A 16,764-nucleotide genomic window follows, 5' to 3' on the forward strand; every position below is an offset into this window, starting at 1 on the left:
GCTGACCTCCATCAGTCAGCTGACCCGTGACACAGAGGAGGAGGAAACAAGCGCACCTCAGGTTTTCTGCACATCCATTTGAACTGACTGTATTAGGATGAAAGTTCACTGAGTGAGGATACACACATTTAAATGTTGTCTCGTGTTAAACTGTTTTCACATGAAGCCTCTCACTGTTTTAACAGAGAGAAGGAAGGAGCAGTGGAGTGTGTCGCCATGGAGACGCTGTAAATAAATCAAACTGACCCAGTTACTGCAGCGGTCCTCACAAACCCTCCATCATGGATCACACACGCCTCCACTTCCTGTTGAGGACTGGCCAATCATGGAGAAGCAGCGATATCACATCCAGATGTTTCCAGCAGCTCCAAAGTTTGGTGAGTGAAAATCTTTTTGTGTCTGTAGGAGCGGTGATAGCGCCCCCTGGTGGTCACAGCTGATCACTGCGTCTCTGAGAACCTCTGAACACTATATTTGCATTTTCAAATGAAAACGTTAATAACAGAAGAACTGTGAGGCCGACATGCATTAATGAGACATCATGTGAACAGTAACATCTTTAGCATGTTGCTAACGGCGACAGTGTTTCTGTTGTAATTTATCAGTGAAGAAGAAACAGAGTCGTTAAGGTGAATTTCAAACTCGTCTTTATTTCACTTTGTTTTATAAAAGAAGAATCAGCTCAGTTATTAGTTTGTGTGTGTGTGTGTGTGTGTGTGTGTGTGTGTGTGTGTGTGTGTGTGTGTGTGTGTGTGTGTGTGTGTGTGGTATTCTCAGTGTGGGTCAGTAAAGCGACATGCATTTAAAAGGCCTCAGATGTCTCTGAACACTTGGCCTGGGTGATTTCATCCCACACCGACCAATCAGCTGAGAGCACGCGACCTGATTAAACTGATCTGACGTCAGTGTGTGTGTGCGACAAGTGACGAGTATGATGCAGAGGCAGTGTAACCACGGCAACAGGAGGGACGATGAGGATGAGGCTTTCTATTGGTTAATGAGGTTAAGTTACACACAGTAGGTAAAGCATCTTTCAGGGTTGGAGGGGTCAGAGGTCAAAGGGAGGAGCCTCGGCTAAAATGTGTAGTTGGTCTTCGGTCGTTCGTCCTCAGTGAGCGAGTCTGAAACAAACAAACAAATTATATTCATTATATTATAATTCAATTCAATTAGAAAGAATTAAAAAGTGTGAATATTTAACATCCTCATAGTTCAGAGAGACACTCCTCAGTCAGTCTGTCTGAGCCAGCTCTGTGTTAAATAAGAACTGATCATATTCTATAATGATTTTATTTGTAATGTAATGATGTAATCAAAGCAGATCCAGGATCAGAGACTCAGACCAACAAGTAGAAAACCACCGAAAACAAAACCAAGACTCAGACCATCCCAGTGGTTAAAGTCAGTTCAACTCATCTCTTCTCCTTTGTTCATGTGATGTAAATATATATAGATATTTCTATATCTATATCTATATATATATAGATATATAAATATATATGTAAATATATGTATTTATTTATATATAAATCCCGTTGTTTTGTGTTGTTTGCTGCCATATTATTTTCATTAAGGCGGCACAATGAATCTTGGGATATGTTGGGACACTAAACGACGGCCCCGTTTCCTGGAGCATTTGAAGTGGGACCCCTGAATCAGGACACAGCTCCTGTCTTCTTGTTGCTAGTAACAACCACCCAAGGTTTTCTTGTTGTACACCTTCCTACTGCCCCAGATATTGACCAGAGCACATGGATTCATCCGCTGCTGAAAATAGCCCCCCCCCCCACAAGTGCACCATTTCCTTTGATTTGTTAAAAACTTGTGTACGACACTGAAACAGGTGTTTGATTTTCTCACCTACTGTGCAGCCTGTTCAGTCTGTTCTCCTGCTTCTGTCTTTGGAAGGTCAGTCTGCAGGGGACAAAGAACAGAGGTCACATGACTGCAGCCAAACTCCACCCCCTCCATACAAATCCATCCACATATAAAGCTGCAATTCTCCCAAACCCAGTCGATCTGTGTTAACTTTAAGCTGTGGAAAGCAACGAATGCAAATAGTCAAATCACTTTGGAGTGTGTGTTATCATATGGAACTGTCTGTTACTGAGAAGCAATGAGTACCCAGAGTATACTCCTCCATATAGTATAAAAACTCTGTGTTCGATGGATAGATTTAGATATATAGAGCCGCCATATTTTTTACAACACTAAGAACATGCAGAATGCTTCAGAGTCGCAGTCCTGGAACCACGTCACACGACATATTTCTCTTTATGAACAAACAGTCGCATGAAAATCACAATCTTTTGTGAGAGATTTAAATGATAAATTTCTCATGATTGTTCAACCTGTAAAACACGTTCTGATATCAATCTGGTCTTGTCAGATTGAACCATGCAGCGACCTTTAACCTTGTTTAGACCATTTACTTTGGGAGAAGTGAAACTTTATATCTGTATAATGGTACTGCAGCAGGACAGCAACTGAAACTAGAAATGTGCAGAGATCTTTCTGGTTCTTGGGTGAAATGTGAGATGAAGCCAAAGATGAGTGAAGCTGAAACATCCATGTTAGTCATTGTTTCCTTGTTTCCTAAACCTGTCAAAAAAAAAGAGCTAGCCAAATGCTATGCTAATCAACACCATGGTGATATCCATCCAAATTAAACTAAAACTAGAATTATTGCCTTGTGGTCATATCCCTCCGCCACTCGGACTAGTTTCAGGTTACATCCCTGTTTATCATATAAAATAGTATTGTTAGGTCACCGTGACCTTGAGCTTTATCCCCCAAAATCTAATCAGTTCGTCCTTGAGTCCAAGTGAATGTTTGTGCCAAATTTGAAGTTCTGTTGAGGTGTTGCTGAGATTCTCTCTCTTTCTGTAAAAAGATACGGTTGTTGTTAGTAGAATAGAGAACAGTGTCGTCAGCGTACAATCGAACATCAGATTGGACAATGCATCCTTCTCCTTCATGCCTTGTTAGTTGTATAAATCTGAGTGACAACAATCATCACGCAATGATATTAGCAACTTTCTGGCCGTGTCTTGTTCCTGCTTTAACATCTGTAATGAAAGCAAAAGTCAGGACAATGACAGACTTTAGTTTTGATTAACGATACTGTCGCTACAACTGTTAGTGCTAAAGTTGCCACGACAACTGTTGCTCATGCAACATCTTTTGTTGTGACTTGATGTTAGTGTAGCGTTTACATCCTTGTCCCTATGTCTCTTTACATTAAACTTCATGGCCAATGATATGCAGTCAATAATCACTTTCCTGTCCTACAGTGATGATGTCAGGCTTTACATGCCACTCAGTTCTGTACAAACTGCAGGTCAGTTAATCAAATCTTTGTTAAAAAAGTCTTTAAAGTCACATCAGGCAACGAGCATCAAGCTATACAACCAATCCCCCTGACCAATCAGGCACCTGCTCAGCCACTGGTCCCGCCTCCTCCTGTTTCCAGCCAATCACCAGAGATTTGTGAATGAAGAAAGACAAAAAATTTAATTTATTAACACAACACAGATTATCACATTAACTACAGTAGGAACTGGTCATGATGCAAAAAATATTAGAGGAAAATATCAGTATTAAATTTTTTCATCATATGTAGTTATGAGTAGCTGAATATTTATTATATATGTGTATATGTGTGTATATATATATATATATATATATATATAGTTATATTATTTATAATTTTTATAATTTTATAATTTTGTCTTGTTATTGGAGAAAACTACACCAAATTAAAGGAGAAAGGTTTTTAACTTTTGTTTATATGCAGAAAAAGAGAATACATTTTGGTCAAATGTCAGTGTAATGTAAACATATATTTATCATTGTTTGTATAAGTGCAACAAACCCGTGACTTATTTACCAGAATAATGTTCTGAACCATAAAAACATACCTGCTGATGAAAACTAAAACTACATTTAAAATAATCCAAATAAACTGAAAAGTTTTGAAGGTTTTTAAAAAATGAAAAGCTGAAATAACCACTTTTTAAATATAAAAGAACACATTAATGAAAAACTACATTTCATGTGACATGACATCACTCACCGTGCTGACGAATCCGCTCGCCACAGCTGCGTTCTCCACCCCCTCCACCGTTGCCTGGGCGACCTCGTTGGCCCCGGTAACCGCAGTGTCGGCCACGACATTGGCCTGTTCGGTCGTCTTCTGGGCGACTAAACAACACGAGATGAAAGGTGTGTTAATGTTTTCATATCCACCTGCAGGACTCTTTGGTAGACCTGGTCCAGGTGTGCTCTGGTCTGTACTGAACTCAGGCTTCACAACCTGGACTCATTCTACACTGTATCAGTTTGATGTGCAGCTGTGTATGAGTTACCTGTGTTCACACCTGTCACCACTCCCTCCATCGTCTTGTTTCCTAGGAGACAGAGGGGAAAAAAACATGGCTGCTGATATGAATTATTCATAATTTGTCCAGCTGAGTGTAACAGTGATCGGCAGCCCCTCAGTCTCACTGCTGGTCTTCATCTTCACCCACTGAAGTGATGTTATGAGAATAAAGCTGGTTTTCTCCTCTCATGCTAATGTGAAATATTGTGAAATATTTTTTTGTCGTGTGAGCGTGTAAATATTTTTGTGATATTTGAGAGTTTTTTCGAAATTCACGTGTTTTCATGACACGTTTTTAAGTTCAGTTAATTATGTTACTGGAAACACACGATCAGTGTCAGTCCTGGTGCGACATCTCAGTCCTCAGCTCACAAACCAAATGTAAATCAAATGGCAGCAGCTTTTACATGAACCAGAGACAGGCCTTTATTTATAGTTGCATATGTTTATCTGATCCTCTGTTTTCTGATGTGCTTCTACTTTAATTCTAGTTCAGTTCCTGCACTGAAACTCAACACTTCCTTTAGATATTTCACATTAAAAGCTCCCAAATGGCTCTCGTTCCCTGTTGGCTTTAGATTAGCAGGAGCGCTAGTGATGGTAGCTTCGTAGATAAAACAGTAGAAGTGACAGTTTTCAGTTTTTTTATTTGTCACCTTAAAGGATAAAACTGTGTCACTGTGACTTTCCTTCTGTTCAGTAAGAGGAGTTCAGGTCTTCAGCAGACTCACAGCTGTTTGGATCAGAGTGTGAATCTGGATCTGACCTGTTTCCTGAGCTCAGCTGTTCTCTGAATTATTTATTCATGTCACCCAGTTTTCAGCAGCAGCAGCAGCCTCCTGCATGAAGCCCTCACTCTGCTTATACTGACTTTGTTTTATTCTCACTTGATTTACTTCTTTTCAGATTTGAACCTGTGTCTTATTTTCCATCCTCTCCAGCGTCTCCTCATCTGGAGGAACATCTAGTGGATGTGAGAGGAACTGCAGCTCAGCCTTCTTCAGACCTGAGGTGTTTGTTCTCTTCACTGCTCTACATGAGAGCAAATGTTTCCAGGTGCTTCACCTTTGTCTCTCTTTATACTACATCACCGCACTTTTCCTTTCGCTCCTGTCATCATTACTACGACCACTAGATGTCACCTAGTAACAAAACCTAACTATGGGTCATAATAACCTGCTGCACAGACGACCTGTGGGCTCGTTTTATTTGCACTCTGAAAACTGCCAGAAAAACTGTTTCTTCCCGACTGGAAACTTTTCCCTCTGTACATGTAGAATCACGTGTTCTTCTCATGTCCAGTGCAGGACTGGGTAAAGACTGTTTCTGTGACTTAGAGTCCAGTGAAGAACATGAACACTGCAGAACCAGATTCAGAGTGTTGGTGGACCCTGTGGGCGTGGAGCGGCTCGGTCATGTGACGATGGGACTGAACAGAGTCTTTGTCTGAGTGAACACAGTCTGATTCACTGTTAGATGTTTTCTAATACACAAACAGCAGCAGAGCATCAGTTACAGGAAGAAGCTCATGACCAGATGTGATGTATATTTGATGAGGTCTGATCTCTAATGGCTGTTTTCTTCCCGTCAAGTCGCACAATAACAGTCGATAAATAATTATTATGTTTTAATCTTTGGCAGGTTTCCATGGTTACATGACAGGATCAAGCTGAGTCTGAGTCTGACACGCCCCAAAGTCACAGAGCTTCAAACCTGTAGACAACAGGAGGACCTTCAACACAGACTCCGCCTTCAGCACAGACTTCACTGTGTTACACCAAATCATTAACAAGGCCACACACACACACACACACACACACACACACACACACACACACACACACACAGACATCTCATCAGGATACACTCCTGTCCATGGCATTTTCCCGCGGAAAAAAACATTCAAAGCCGACCTGAATCCTCCTGCAGCCTCTCAGCTGTTTTCACAGCTCCCACAGCCAATCAGCATCAGCTCAGAAGTGCCCATCCCACCTTGTTTGGTCTCATTGGTTACGGCATTGTCAAGCTAGAATGATTGACAGAGGCATTAACTAATAGCAGCGCTTTCTCCGACTGAAAGAATTGTATCATCTGTTTTTCGCTCAGGTGCGCTCACTATCTTCACCAAGATCTCCTGGAGTGCAATCTGAACAGATCTTTGCAGGGAGACCTCCATTTTGTAGCCAGAAAGCTAATGCACACAATCATACCAGCTGACACAGCAACTGATGCAGCAGGAAGGAGGGAGATGGATGAAACTTGGAGAGAAGTGCTGCGAAGAAATAAATACTCAGCAGTCTGCGGTGGATGATAGTCATAACTCTGAACGCTTTCATGAAAATACTCTTGATCTTTGTGATCTGTGGAGCCTGACGGACTAAAGGAATATGAATAATGGAGGGAAGCACAGACAACAGGACTTCTAGACCTCCTCAAAGGTAAGGAGTCACCACTTCACTGGTTTTACTGGTTTACAATGGTTGCTGAAATATGAGGTGTTGTGTGTGCGTGCGTGTGTGTGTGCGTGCGTATGTATCTGTGTGTGTGTGTGCGTGTGTATGTGCGTGCGTGTGTGCCTGTGTATGTGCTTGCGTGTGTGTGTGTGTGTGCATTTGTGCATGTGTGTGTGCGTGTGTGTGTGTGTGTGTGTGTGTGCGTATGTATCTGTGTGTGTGTGTGCGTGTGTGTGTGTGCGTGCGTGTGTGTCTGTGCGTGGTGCATGCATGTGTGTGTGTGGCTCAGAGAGCAACTGTAGTTGGTTGTTTTCTGCTCAGTTGGTTAATTTTTATAGTTTGTATCTAACTCTCAGCGCCTGGCTTCATCCATTCCTCCTTCATCCCTTCATGCATCCAGATGACAGGGACCTGAGGAGTTCCCAGACCACATGAGACTGGCAGACCTCCACTGGGAGGAGTCCAGGATCCGGATCAGATCCCTGAAGCAGCTCCACAGAGGAGCAGCTCCTCACCCTGAACCTGAGCCAGAACCACAGGTGATCCACAGGTAAATCACAAGCTCTGGGGCCCCGCCCAGTTCACTGCCGCACCGCCCACTTCACTGCAGACGCTGCACCATTCCTCCACTCCCTCCTCCTCCTCCTCCTCCTCCTCCTCCTCCTCTCTCTATCTCTCCATCTCTCTATCACTCTATCCCTCCATCCCTCCATCTCTCCATCCCTCCATCCCTCATCCCTCCATTCCTCCATCCCTCATCCCTCATCCCTCCATCTCTCTATCCCTCCATCCCTCCATCCCTCCATCCCTCCATCTCTCCATCCCTCCATCTCTCCATCCCTCCATCTCTCCATTCCTCCATCCCTCATCCCTCCATCCCTCATCCCTCCATTCCTCCATCCCTCATCCCTCCATCCCTCCATCTCTCCATCCCTCCATCTCTCCATCCCTCATCCCTCCATCTCTCTATCTCTCTATCCCTCCATCCCTCCATCTCTCTATCCCTCCATCCCTCCATCTCTCTATCTCTCTATCCCTCCATCTCTCCATCCCTCATCCCTCCATCTCTCTATCTCTCTATCCCTCCATCTCCATCCCTCATCTCTCCATCCCTCCATCTCTCTATCCCTCCATTTATCCGTCAGTTTGTGTTGAAGTTCCCTCGTCCTCCACCCATCCCTCTTTCATTTTCCACTAAAAGAATTTATGTGATGTGAACATGAACTTTTACTCTGTCAGTTCCTCTTCTTCACACCCCCTTCCTCCTCCCTCCCTCCATCACAGTTTGGTGTTGAATTTCACTTGTCCTTCGTTCCATCCCTTCATCCATCCTTCACTTCATAACTCACTGTCAGTTCATGTCAAATTGAACTTTATCTTTATTCCTCCTCCCGTCTCACTGTCCCTCTCATCATCCCTCCATCATCTTTTATTCTTTTATTCTTGTACTGTTTCATCCATCCGTCTCACTTTCCACCATCCATCCATCCATCCATCCATCCCTCATCTCACCGACATAGAAGACTCCCTCCTTGGTCTTGGCGGCGGCCTCCCCCACACCGGCCTTCGTCTTCTCGGCGGCGGCCACCACGCCATCCTTGGCCATGGAGAATCCCTTCTTCAGAGCGTCCATGATGCTTTTCTTTCTTCTTCTCTTTTGTCTTCTTCTATCTTCCTCTCTTCTTATTCAGATGTTTTCTCTCTGCTCTTCTCTCCCTTCTTCTTCTTCTTCTTCTTCTTCTTCTTCTCCTTCCTCTGCTCTCTGCTCCGTCTGCCTCGGTCGCCTCGTCTCTTCTCGTCTGCCAGCGATCTGTTCTTCCTGCTAATGGATCAGAGAGAGAGAGAGAGAGAGAGAAGGGGTGGAGAGAGGGCACGTGAGAGAGAGAGAGAGAGAACGCTTACGAGATAGGGAGGGAGTGTAATATATAAAAGCAACTTGGGACTGTTGTGCACTGGAGTGAGAGAGAAGTGGTGGAGAGAGGCAGAGATAAAAGGGACAGAGAGAGAGAGATTAGTTGTGGGAGGTAGAGATAGAAAAAACTATTGGAAAGAAGAAGAAAAAGAGGAGGAAGAATAATTCATTCATTCAAAGTGAACACAAAAGGCCTCTCAGTGTGTTCTCCTCTGTCCTCCTCTGTCCTCCTCTGTCCTCCTCTGTCCTCTTCTGTTCTCTTCTGTTCTCCTCTGTCCTCCTCTGTCCTCCACTGTCTTCTTCTGTCCTCCTCTGTCCTCTTCTGTTCTCCTCTGTCCTCTTCTGTTCTCCTCTGTCCTCCTCTGTCCTCCTCTGTCCTCCTCTGTCCTCCTCTGTTCTCCTCTGTCCTCTTCTGTTCTCCTCTGTCCTCCTCTGTCCTCCACTGTCTTCTTCTGTCCTCCTCTGTCCTCTTCTGTTCTCCTCTGTCCTCCTCTGTTCTCCTCTGTCTTCTTCTGTCCTCCTCTGTCTTCTTCTGTCCTCCTCTGTCCTCTTCTGTCCTCCTCTGTCCTCCTCTGTTCTTCTCTGTCCTCCTCTGTCTTCTTCTGCCCTCCTCTGTCCTCCTCTGTCCTCCTCTGTTCTCCTCTGTCCTCCTCTGTCCTCCTCTGTCTTCTTCTGTCCTCTTCTGTCCTCCTCTGTCTTCTTCTGTCCTGTCCTCTTCTGTCCTCCTCTTTCCTCTTCTGTCCTCCTCTGTTCTCTTCTGTCCTCCTCTGTCCTCCTCTGTCTTCTTCTGTCCTCTTCTGTCCTCTTCTGTCCTCCTCTGTCCTCCTCTGTCCTCCTCTGTTCTCCTCTGTCTTATTCTGTCCTCTTCTGTCCTCCTCTGTCCTCCTCCTCAAAAAAAAACTGTTTTGGTCTCTAGAGCTAATTTCCTCCTTCATGACACCTGTTTATAAAACTCACCTGTTTACATTTTATTAAGGACTAAAGTTATGGAGGATTGAGGGCGTGGCCTCTTTGAGTGACAGGTAGGTGCTGTCACCGTTGACAGCCACGAGTGAAATTCTAGTGTGATTTTATTTATATGTTAGCACTAATTAGCAGGTATCGGTGTCTGTGCTCACCACACTTAGCTTATTAGCTTATCTTGTTACATAGCTTATTAGCTAGCAAATGAATTAACCTTAGGTTAGCCTTCAGGCAAGGCACCCAGCTGTGCTAATAATGCTAACGTTAGCGTAGTCTTGCAATACTTATTAAACCAACACCAAAGTCTTGGTTTCCACCCACGCCCCTCCTCTTTGACCATTTATGGATGAGCTGGGAGTTAAGGGCGGAGTCAGACACTGCCAAGATGGCGATGGTGGAACAGCTCAGTTTGAGCTTCAGAAACCTGTGGGTGACGTCACAGAGGCGACGTCCACCTCCCCTCATACAAATGTTCCACCATGACGAGTTCCCCTCAGACTCGTTCTGCTCAGCTCCGCCCACAACGATTGTGATTGGTTAAAGAAAAAGAAACGAGCTAGAGTTTTCTTCCCTGAAGCAGAAAGATTAGAACATGATGAATAAACTGTATCAGATTGTTTTTCATCCTTATCTGAACATATGAAGCGAATCAGCCGACCCGAATTACACGGGTCACGACCAGGACCAGGTTTTCTTACTCCAGGTCCAGAACCCAGACGTTCTGGTTCCACATCAGCTGTGTTTAGAGTCAGTTTGATCAGGAGGACGCTGACATGGAGGAGGAGGACATCACAGAGGAGGAAGGAGTGGAGTCATCCTCCTCCTCCTCCTCTGTCCTGAATGTGACTCAGCAAAACGTTCACACACACACACACACACACACACACACACACACACACAGTGTCTGGGAGACACACCCTTGGCTGCCTCATCTCCTCTCTGATTGGCTGGCAGCCAGCATCCGTCTATTTTTAGACCTATTTGATTTCATTTTTCCCAGGATGGATGGTGGCAGATCAATGCCGACATTATAGGCTGCTGTGGGTTACCATGGTGATGAGAGCTGTCTGCCCAGTAGCAGTGTTCAATAATGACCATCATCACATCATTGATCCTTGTGAGGAAGTCTAATGATGAAAACCTTGTCTTTAATGAAGGTGGATATGAAGAAATGAATCTGCTTTTATCTGTGAGATGAAATAAATCAGTTGTTTCTCCAGTGGAGTTTGACTTTCTACAGGTGAACATATCAGACACACATTCTCCTTCACACGTTACAGCTCTGCAGGTTCTCCTCCAACACCGGGGGGCAGCCAGACGTTCAACACATGAACCTTTTCACCAACAATTTTATCTCAACCTAGTTAGCTTAGTTTATCACAGCTTATGGTATCTTAGCTTAGCTTATCTTAGAACTCTAATTTTATTTTATTTTATCTTTACTTAGCTTATCTTAGCTTAGTTTATTTTAGCTTATCTTAGTATCTCTAATTTTATCTTATTTTAGCTTATGTTAGCTTATTTTATCTTATCTTAATTTAGTTTAGCTTAGTTTATCATAGCTTATGGTAGCCTATCTTATTTTAGCTTAATTTATCTTAGCTTAGCTTATTTTAACTCTATTTTATTATTTTAGCTTAGTTTACCTCATCTTATCTTAGCTGAGTTTAGCTTAGGTTAGCTTAGCTTAGCTTCAAAGTCTCACTCAAATCATAGTGCAGAAGTGTCATCAGCTTAAATAATTACTTGGACCCCGATTGATAAACTGTCATGAATAACATGATCAGATCATTGATCCTGAGTCATGTGACTAGCTTCTTTAACTACGTCAGATACTCTCAGATAGTTCGTTCTTCTGTCTGAGATGTGAGTCATCATGTGACAGGAAGTGAGGGATGAAACCTTTATGAGTTTATCACAGATCCCAACGAACGAAAACCATTGAAGCAGATTTTCATTTGTTTTCAAAGTAAAATCTTGACTAGTCACAATAAATGTAGAAGTTTTTGTCTCTGAAGTAAAAAGTAGAAAATCTGGACTTTACATGTTCTTCAGTCTAAATGTTCTGATGTCTGACTCTTTATGGTGCTGTTAGCTGTTAGCCTTTAGCTGAGTTACAGACAGCAGCTTAGTCTGTGTGTGTGTGTGTGTGTGTGTGTGTGTGTGTCTGTGTCTGTGTCTGTGTCAGCAGACAATGGAGTCTTTAATTCAGATGAAACATAAAATAATAGAGTGTAGAAACTGAACATCTGAATGACTCAGACACAAACACCAGGAAGTTGAATATTTTTATGTCTCACACACGGAGGGAAAGTTTCATCACTGTTTTTATTTACACTTTATTATTCAGTCATTATTCATCACAAACAAGAAATAATGGAAATATTCTCAGTGAAGTTGAGACAGATGATTTTTTCTGTTACATGATCCTTTATTGATCGTTTTTTTCCTCTTCTGTGGTTTTCTTCCTGAACCAACTAATGCACATAATGATAAAGAAAACATTATAATAACAGGACAGAATAAAAACAGCAGAGTTAAGAAATGTATTGTGGTCAGTAATGTCACAACTCTGACTCTCCTCAGGTCTCTGAAGGTCCGGGTCTCTGAGGGTCCAGGTCTCTGAGGGTCTGGGTCTCTGAGGGTCTGGGTCTCTGAGGGTCTGGGTCTCTGAGGGTCCAGGTCTCTGAGGGTCCAGGTCTCTGAGGATCAGGGTCTCTGAGGGTCCGGGTCTCTGAGGGTCCAGGTCTCTGAGGGTCTGGGTCTCTGAGGGTCCAGGTCTCTGAGGATCAGGATCTCTGAGGGTCTGAGTTCTGAACAACTCTCTCCAAATCAGCTCTGTGAGGAATCCAGCACCTGCCTGCTAATTGATAGTCCCAGTGTTTTAGTGGTGTGTGTGTATGTGTGTGTGAGGTGTGTGTGTGTTTTCCACATGACTGTCTGTGTTTTAATTTAGTTTCATAACAGCTGTGACACAAGTGTTTCTGCAAACTCAGCAACAATCGTCAACACAACAGGTCACTACAGGTCACTGTATGTGTGTGTGTGTGTGTGTGTGTGTGTGTGTGTGTGTGTGTGTGTGTGTGAGACGTCGTCTGAAATGAGACGGTTTTCGCTTTGCGGCACAAGCAATAAGGGTGGAACTTATTGCTGTGTCATGAAGCGTGGCTCCTGTTGCCTAGCAACCTTGAAAACATGTAATTTAATCCGCATTAGAGTTTAATGGATTCATTTTTTCCTAATATAATGGAATCAGTCTGATGACATCACAGCTGATGTGACATCATTGTTTATGACTCATCTTTGTTCATTTTGTGATGTCACTGATGACATCACAGTTTATAGGGTTAGGTTCTGAAGAACCAAAAAAAATTAATTGAGACAGATCTCGATTCATTAGGAAGATTCTTTGACGTGTGATGTCATTGAACCTGTGTGACATCATCACAGAAACAGAAGCTCCTTTGATGTTTCATGATGTCACTAAAAGGGTTGGTGTACAGAGGCAGCTTGAAGGTCGGCAGAGCTTTGGAAATATGAGCAACCAGGAGAACAACCAGGAGAGCAACCAGAACAACCAGGAGAACAACCAGGAGAACAACCAGGAGAACAACCTGGAGAACAACCTGGAGAACAACCAGAACAACCAGGAGAACAACCAGAACAACCAGGAGAACAACCAGAACAACCAGGAGAACAACCTGGAGAACAACCAGGAGAACAACCAAACCAGCTCCAGTCAGGCCTGGAGCAGCACAGAGAACCTCCAACTCTTTATCTACAGTCTCAGAGGAGTTCAGCTCAATGATCCTGAGAGGGACGCCGTGTTCAGGGAGCTGTTCTTCGAGCTGAAGGCAGAACACGCCCAAAATGAGGCGCTGAAGAGAAAGATCCAGAAGCTGGAGAAGGAGCTGAGGGTTTGTTCTGAGGCCCAGCAGAGACACCGGGACTCTCTCCGTCTGCAGTCCCAGCAGCTGCTGCAGGAAATCCAGGACATTGTCTTACAGGTTCGGGAGTTGGAGCCACAGATTCTAGACAAGATCGATGACATCTACAGACGCAGGAACCCAGAGCTGCCCGCCGCCGCGCTCCACAGGCAGATCGGCGAGAACGAGGTGGAGCTCCTCCGTCTGCGAGAGAGAGTCCAGCAGCTGGAGGGGGAGATGTGGTCTGCTGAAGAGGAGCTCAGAGCAGCCCGGAGAGTCCTGCCGTTTCAACTGGGGAGTCCTGAGGAGTGCCCAGAGAGACGACGGAGGTCGCCATGGAAACGACTCACTGCGTTCTTCTCCAGGAGATGAGAGGTGGAGTCCGCATGTTCTCCTTCCTCCTGCAGCTCAGGTTTCCAACAACAGTCCGAACAACAATAAAAATACAGCATAACTAAAATATAATAATGACATGTTTTCATTTTACTGAGGCTCGGAGGCAGTCAGGGCGGCCATGTTGTTTTCAGCTTGTCCGTCCACACGTCTCATTCTCGTGGACACGATATCTCAGTAACATCTTGGTGGAACTTGGGTTCAAACATTCACTAGGAGTTAAGGTTAAACTTATTAGATTTTGGTGGTCAAAAGTCAGAGGTCAGAGTGACCTCACAAAACACTTTTTAGCCATTACTCAAGAACTCACAAAGAAATTATGACAAAATTTCACATAAATGTTTAATATCTTATATTTTCTGTGACTGTGGATAAACAGGACGTGACCTGAGATCATCTGAGTGGACGAGGAGGTGATTCTAGTTGTGTTGGTAACAGTGTTTGTTTTGTAATACCCATGTAGGCCACTAGAGGCTGAAGTGCTCCACCCCCCACCCCCCCAAACCCCCACCCAGTGTGAACAGGACTAAACTCCTTCATTTTAAACATGAGGTTCCAACAGTGTAACCTCACTGTTCTATTCCTTCGTTTGGTTCCTTCATTTTTTATCTCAAACCTTTCATCCAGAGATTCCTCCATTTATTAGTAGGAAGATTCTTGGATGTGTGTGACGTCATCGAACCTGTGTGACATCATCATCATCATCAAAGCAGAAACTCCTTTGATGTTTGATGATGTCACCCACAGTGTTAATATATAGGCAGCTCATTTATAACTGATGCTGTTGGACAAAAGGTTTTAAAAACCTTGGAAATATGAACAGCCTAGAGAACCACCGGGAGAACCACCAGGAGAACATCCTGGAGAACATCCTGGAGAATATCCTGGAGAGACCTGGAGACTCTGACGGACTCTGTGAAGTTCTACGAGAAAAGACAAAGTCAGTGAAGGAGCAGAGAGATGAAAATAACAGGAGGCTCCGTGTTCTTGAAGAGGAGGGTTACTCATCACAGATGTCCTGGAAGGAGGAGAAGAGGAGGCGCCATGAGGAGCTGGAACATCTCTACAGAGAAAAGATGGAGAGGAAGTCAAAGCTGTGGAGGAAGGAGGGTCTGAACGTTCAGCTGGAAGCTCTGGCCTCTGAGCTCCGTCAAAGAGAAGAACCCACCGCCGCTGTCCAGCCTGATGAAACGTCTATAAACAAGATCCGACAACAAGAAGCTGAGCTGGCAACCCTCAGAAACAAAGTCCTGCAGGTCAAAGGTCAGAGGAGCAAGCCTGAGGAGGAGCTCAAAGGAGCCGAGGCAGAGACACATCAGACCGGGAGGTCCTCTCACCGAGTTCTCCAGATGACATCATGTTCTCCTTCCTCCAGCAGCTTGGGTTTCCGACAACAGTCCAAACACATGGAGCGGAAACAACAACAATAAAAAGATAAAGCATCAGAAATGATTTTCATTCATGTTTATTTTCCCTGATCTTTTCTTCTGTTTCCTTCAGTGTCAAACATGAATGTACAGATTTCTGGGAAGAAAACAAAAGAGAAAATATAAAAGTATAAATTGTTTATTTGTCCATCAGAGAAGCTTCAGGTTGATCCAGTGTCTCAGTCTCAAAACACTGACAGCATCATGTCATCTAGTTAACATTACAACGCAGTCTCTGCGTCGTTAACTAGTGCCTGTGTTACTTACTAATCTGTGTAAATGAACTATCAGTAACTGCATGATATCAGACCTGGTGTGTGGAGCTGCTGCCCCCTGCTGGTCACATGCTAAATGTAATCCAGATCCGTGACTAAACCTCACACCTGACAGGAACCTGAATCCAGGATCAAACCCAGGATCTGATCCCAGTCTGACCCTGGGTCCAGGTCCACAACACACCTTAAGTTAATATTAAAATAAAATCATTCCTCTGACTCTGAAAAATGAAGAAAATAAAAAACATAACATGAAGAGTGATCCACGACCTGGAGACGCCCTTAACGACACAGTAGAATTTTACTGCTGTAAGGTAACCCAACCCAACCCTGAGGTAACCCTAACCCTGAGGTAACCCAACCCAACCCTGAGGTAACCCTAACCCTGAGGTAACCCAACCCAACCCTGAGGTAACCCAACCCAACCCTGAGGTAACCCCAACCCAACCCTGAGGTAACCCTAACCCTGAGGTAACCCAACCCTGAGGTAACCCAACCCAACCCTGAGGTAACACAACCCTGAGGTAACCCAACCCTGGTCACACCTTTGTAAAATACTCAGAACAGGAAGGTTTGTATTGTCAGATGATGTCATCATGACTCTGTTTTCTTCTAGTATCGACACGTCAATGTTTGTTACTGTTCAGTCTCAGTTCACACACACACACACACACACACACACGCATACACACATACACACACTCACACATACACACACTCACACATACACACACACTTTAAGGATAAATAATCATAATGATAAATAAAAATAAATATAAAATAATAACCTCTGTTGTATTTGCACCTTCTCTTTCTCTTCCTGTCACATTTCAACCCCCCCACCCCCAAACACACACACACACACACACACACACACACACACACACACACACACAGCCCTGAAACAATCCTCGGAAATGGTTCCCACCCACTCAGACATCCAACCAACCAACCCCCCCCCTCCCAGTGGAAAAGCCCCCACTTTTGTCAGCCTGGACAGGAACAGCCCCCCCCCCAACACACACACCCACAAA

General features: G+C 44.1%; 1 protein-coding gene across 2 annotated transcripts; it reads right to left on the minus strand.

Annotated features, from left to right (window-relative positions):
- Positions 1-715: 715 nt before the first annotated feature.
- Positions 716-8,533, minus strand: LOC111224207 (alpha-synuclein-like). Of its 2 annotated transcripts, XM_022748624.1 has the most exons (6): positions 8,347-8,533; positions 4,368-4,409; positions 4,076-4,203; positions 3,436-3,462; positions 1,861-1,914; positions 716-1,121 (listed from the first exon to the last, which is right to left on the minus strand). In XM_022748624.1, exons 1-5 carry the CDS (start codon positions 8,465-8,467, stop codon positions 1,861-1,863), a joined length of 372 nt encoding a protein of 123 aa, XP_022604345.1. In that variant the 5' UTR covers positions 8,468-8,533; the 3' UTR covers positions 716-1,121. The 2 variants fall into 2 exon arrangements, with proteins under 2 accessions (XP_022604345.1, XP_022604346.1); XM_022748625.1 differs by lacking the exon at positions 3,436-3,462.
- Between the last annotated feature and the right edge of the window lie 8,231 nt (positions 8,534-16,764).

The sequence above is a fragment of the Seriola dumerili genome, unplaced genomic scaffold, assembly GCF_002260705.1.
Source record: "Seriola dumerili isolate Sdu_G_001 unplaced genomic scaffold, Sdu_1.0 BDQW01000127.1, whole genome shotgun sequence".
Taxonomy (NCBI): Eukaryota; Metazoa; Chordata; class Actinopteri; order Carangiformes; family Carangidae; genus Seriola; species Seriola dumerili.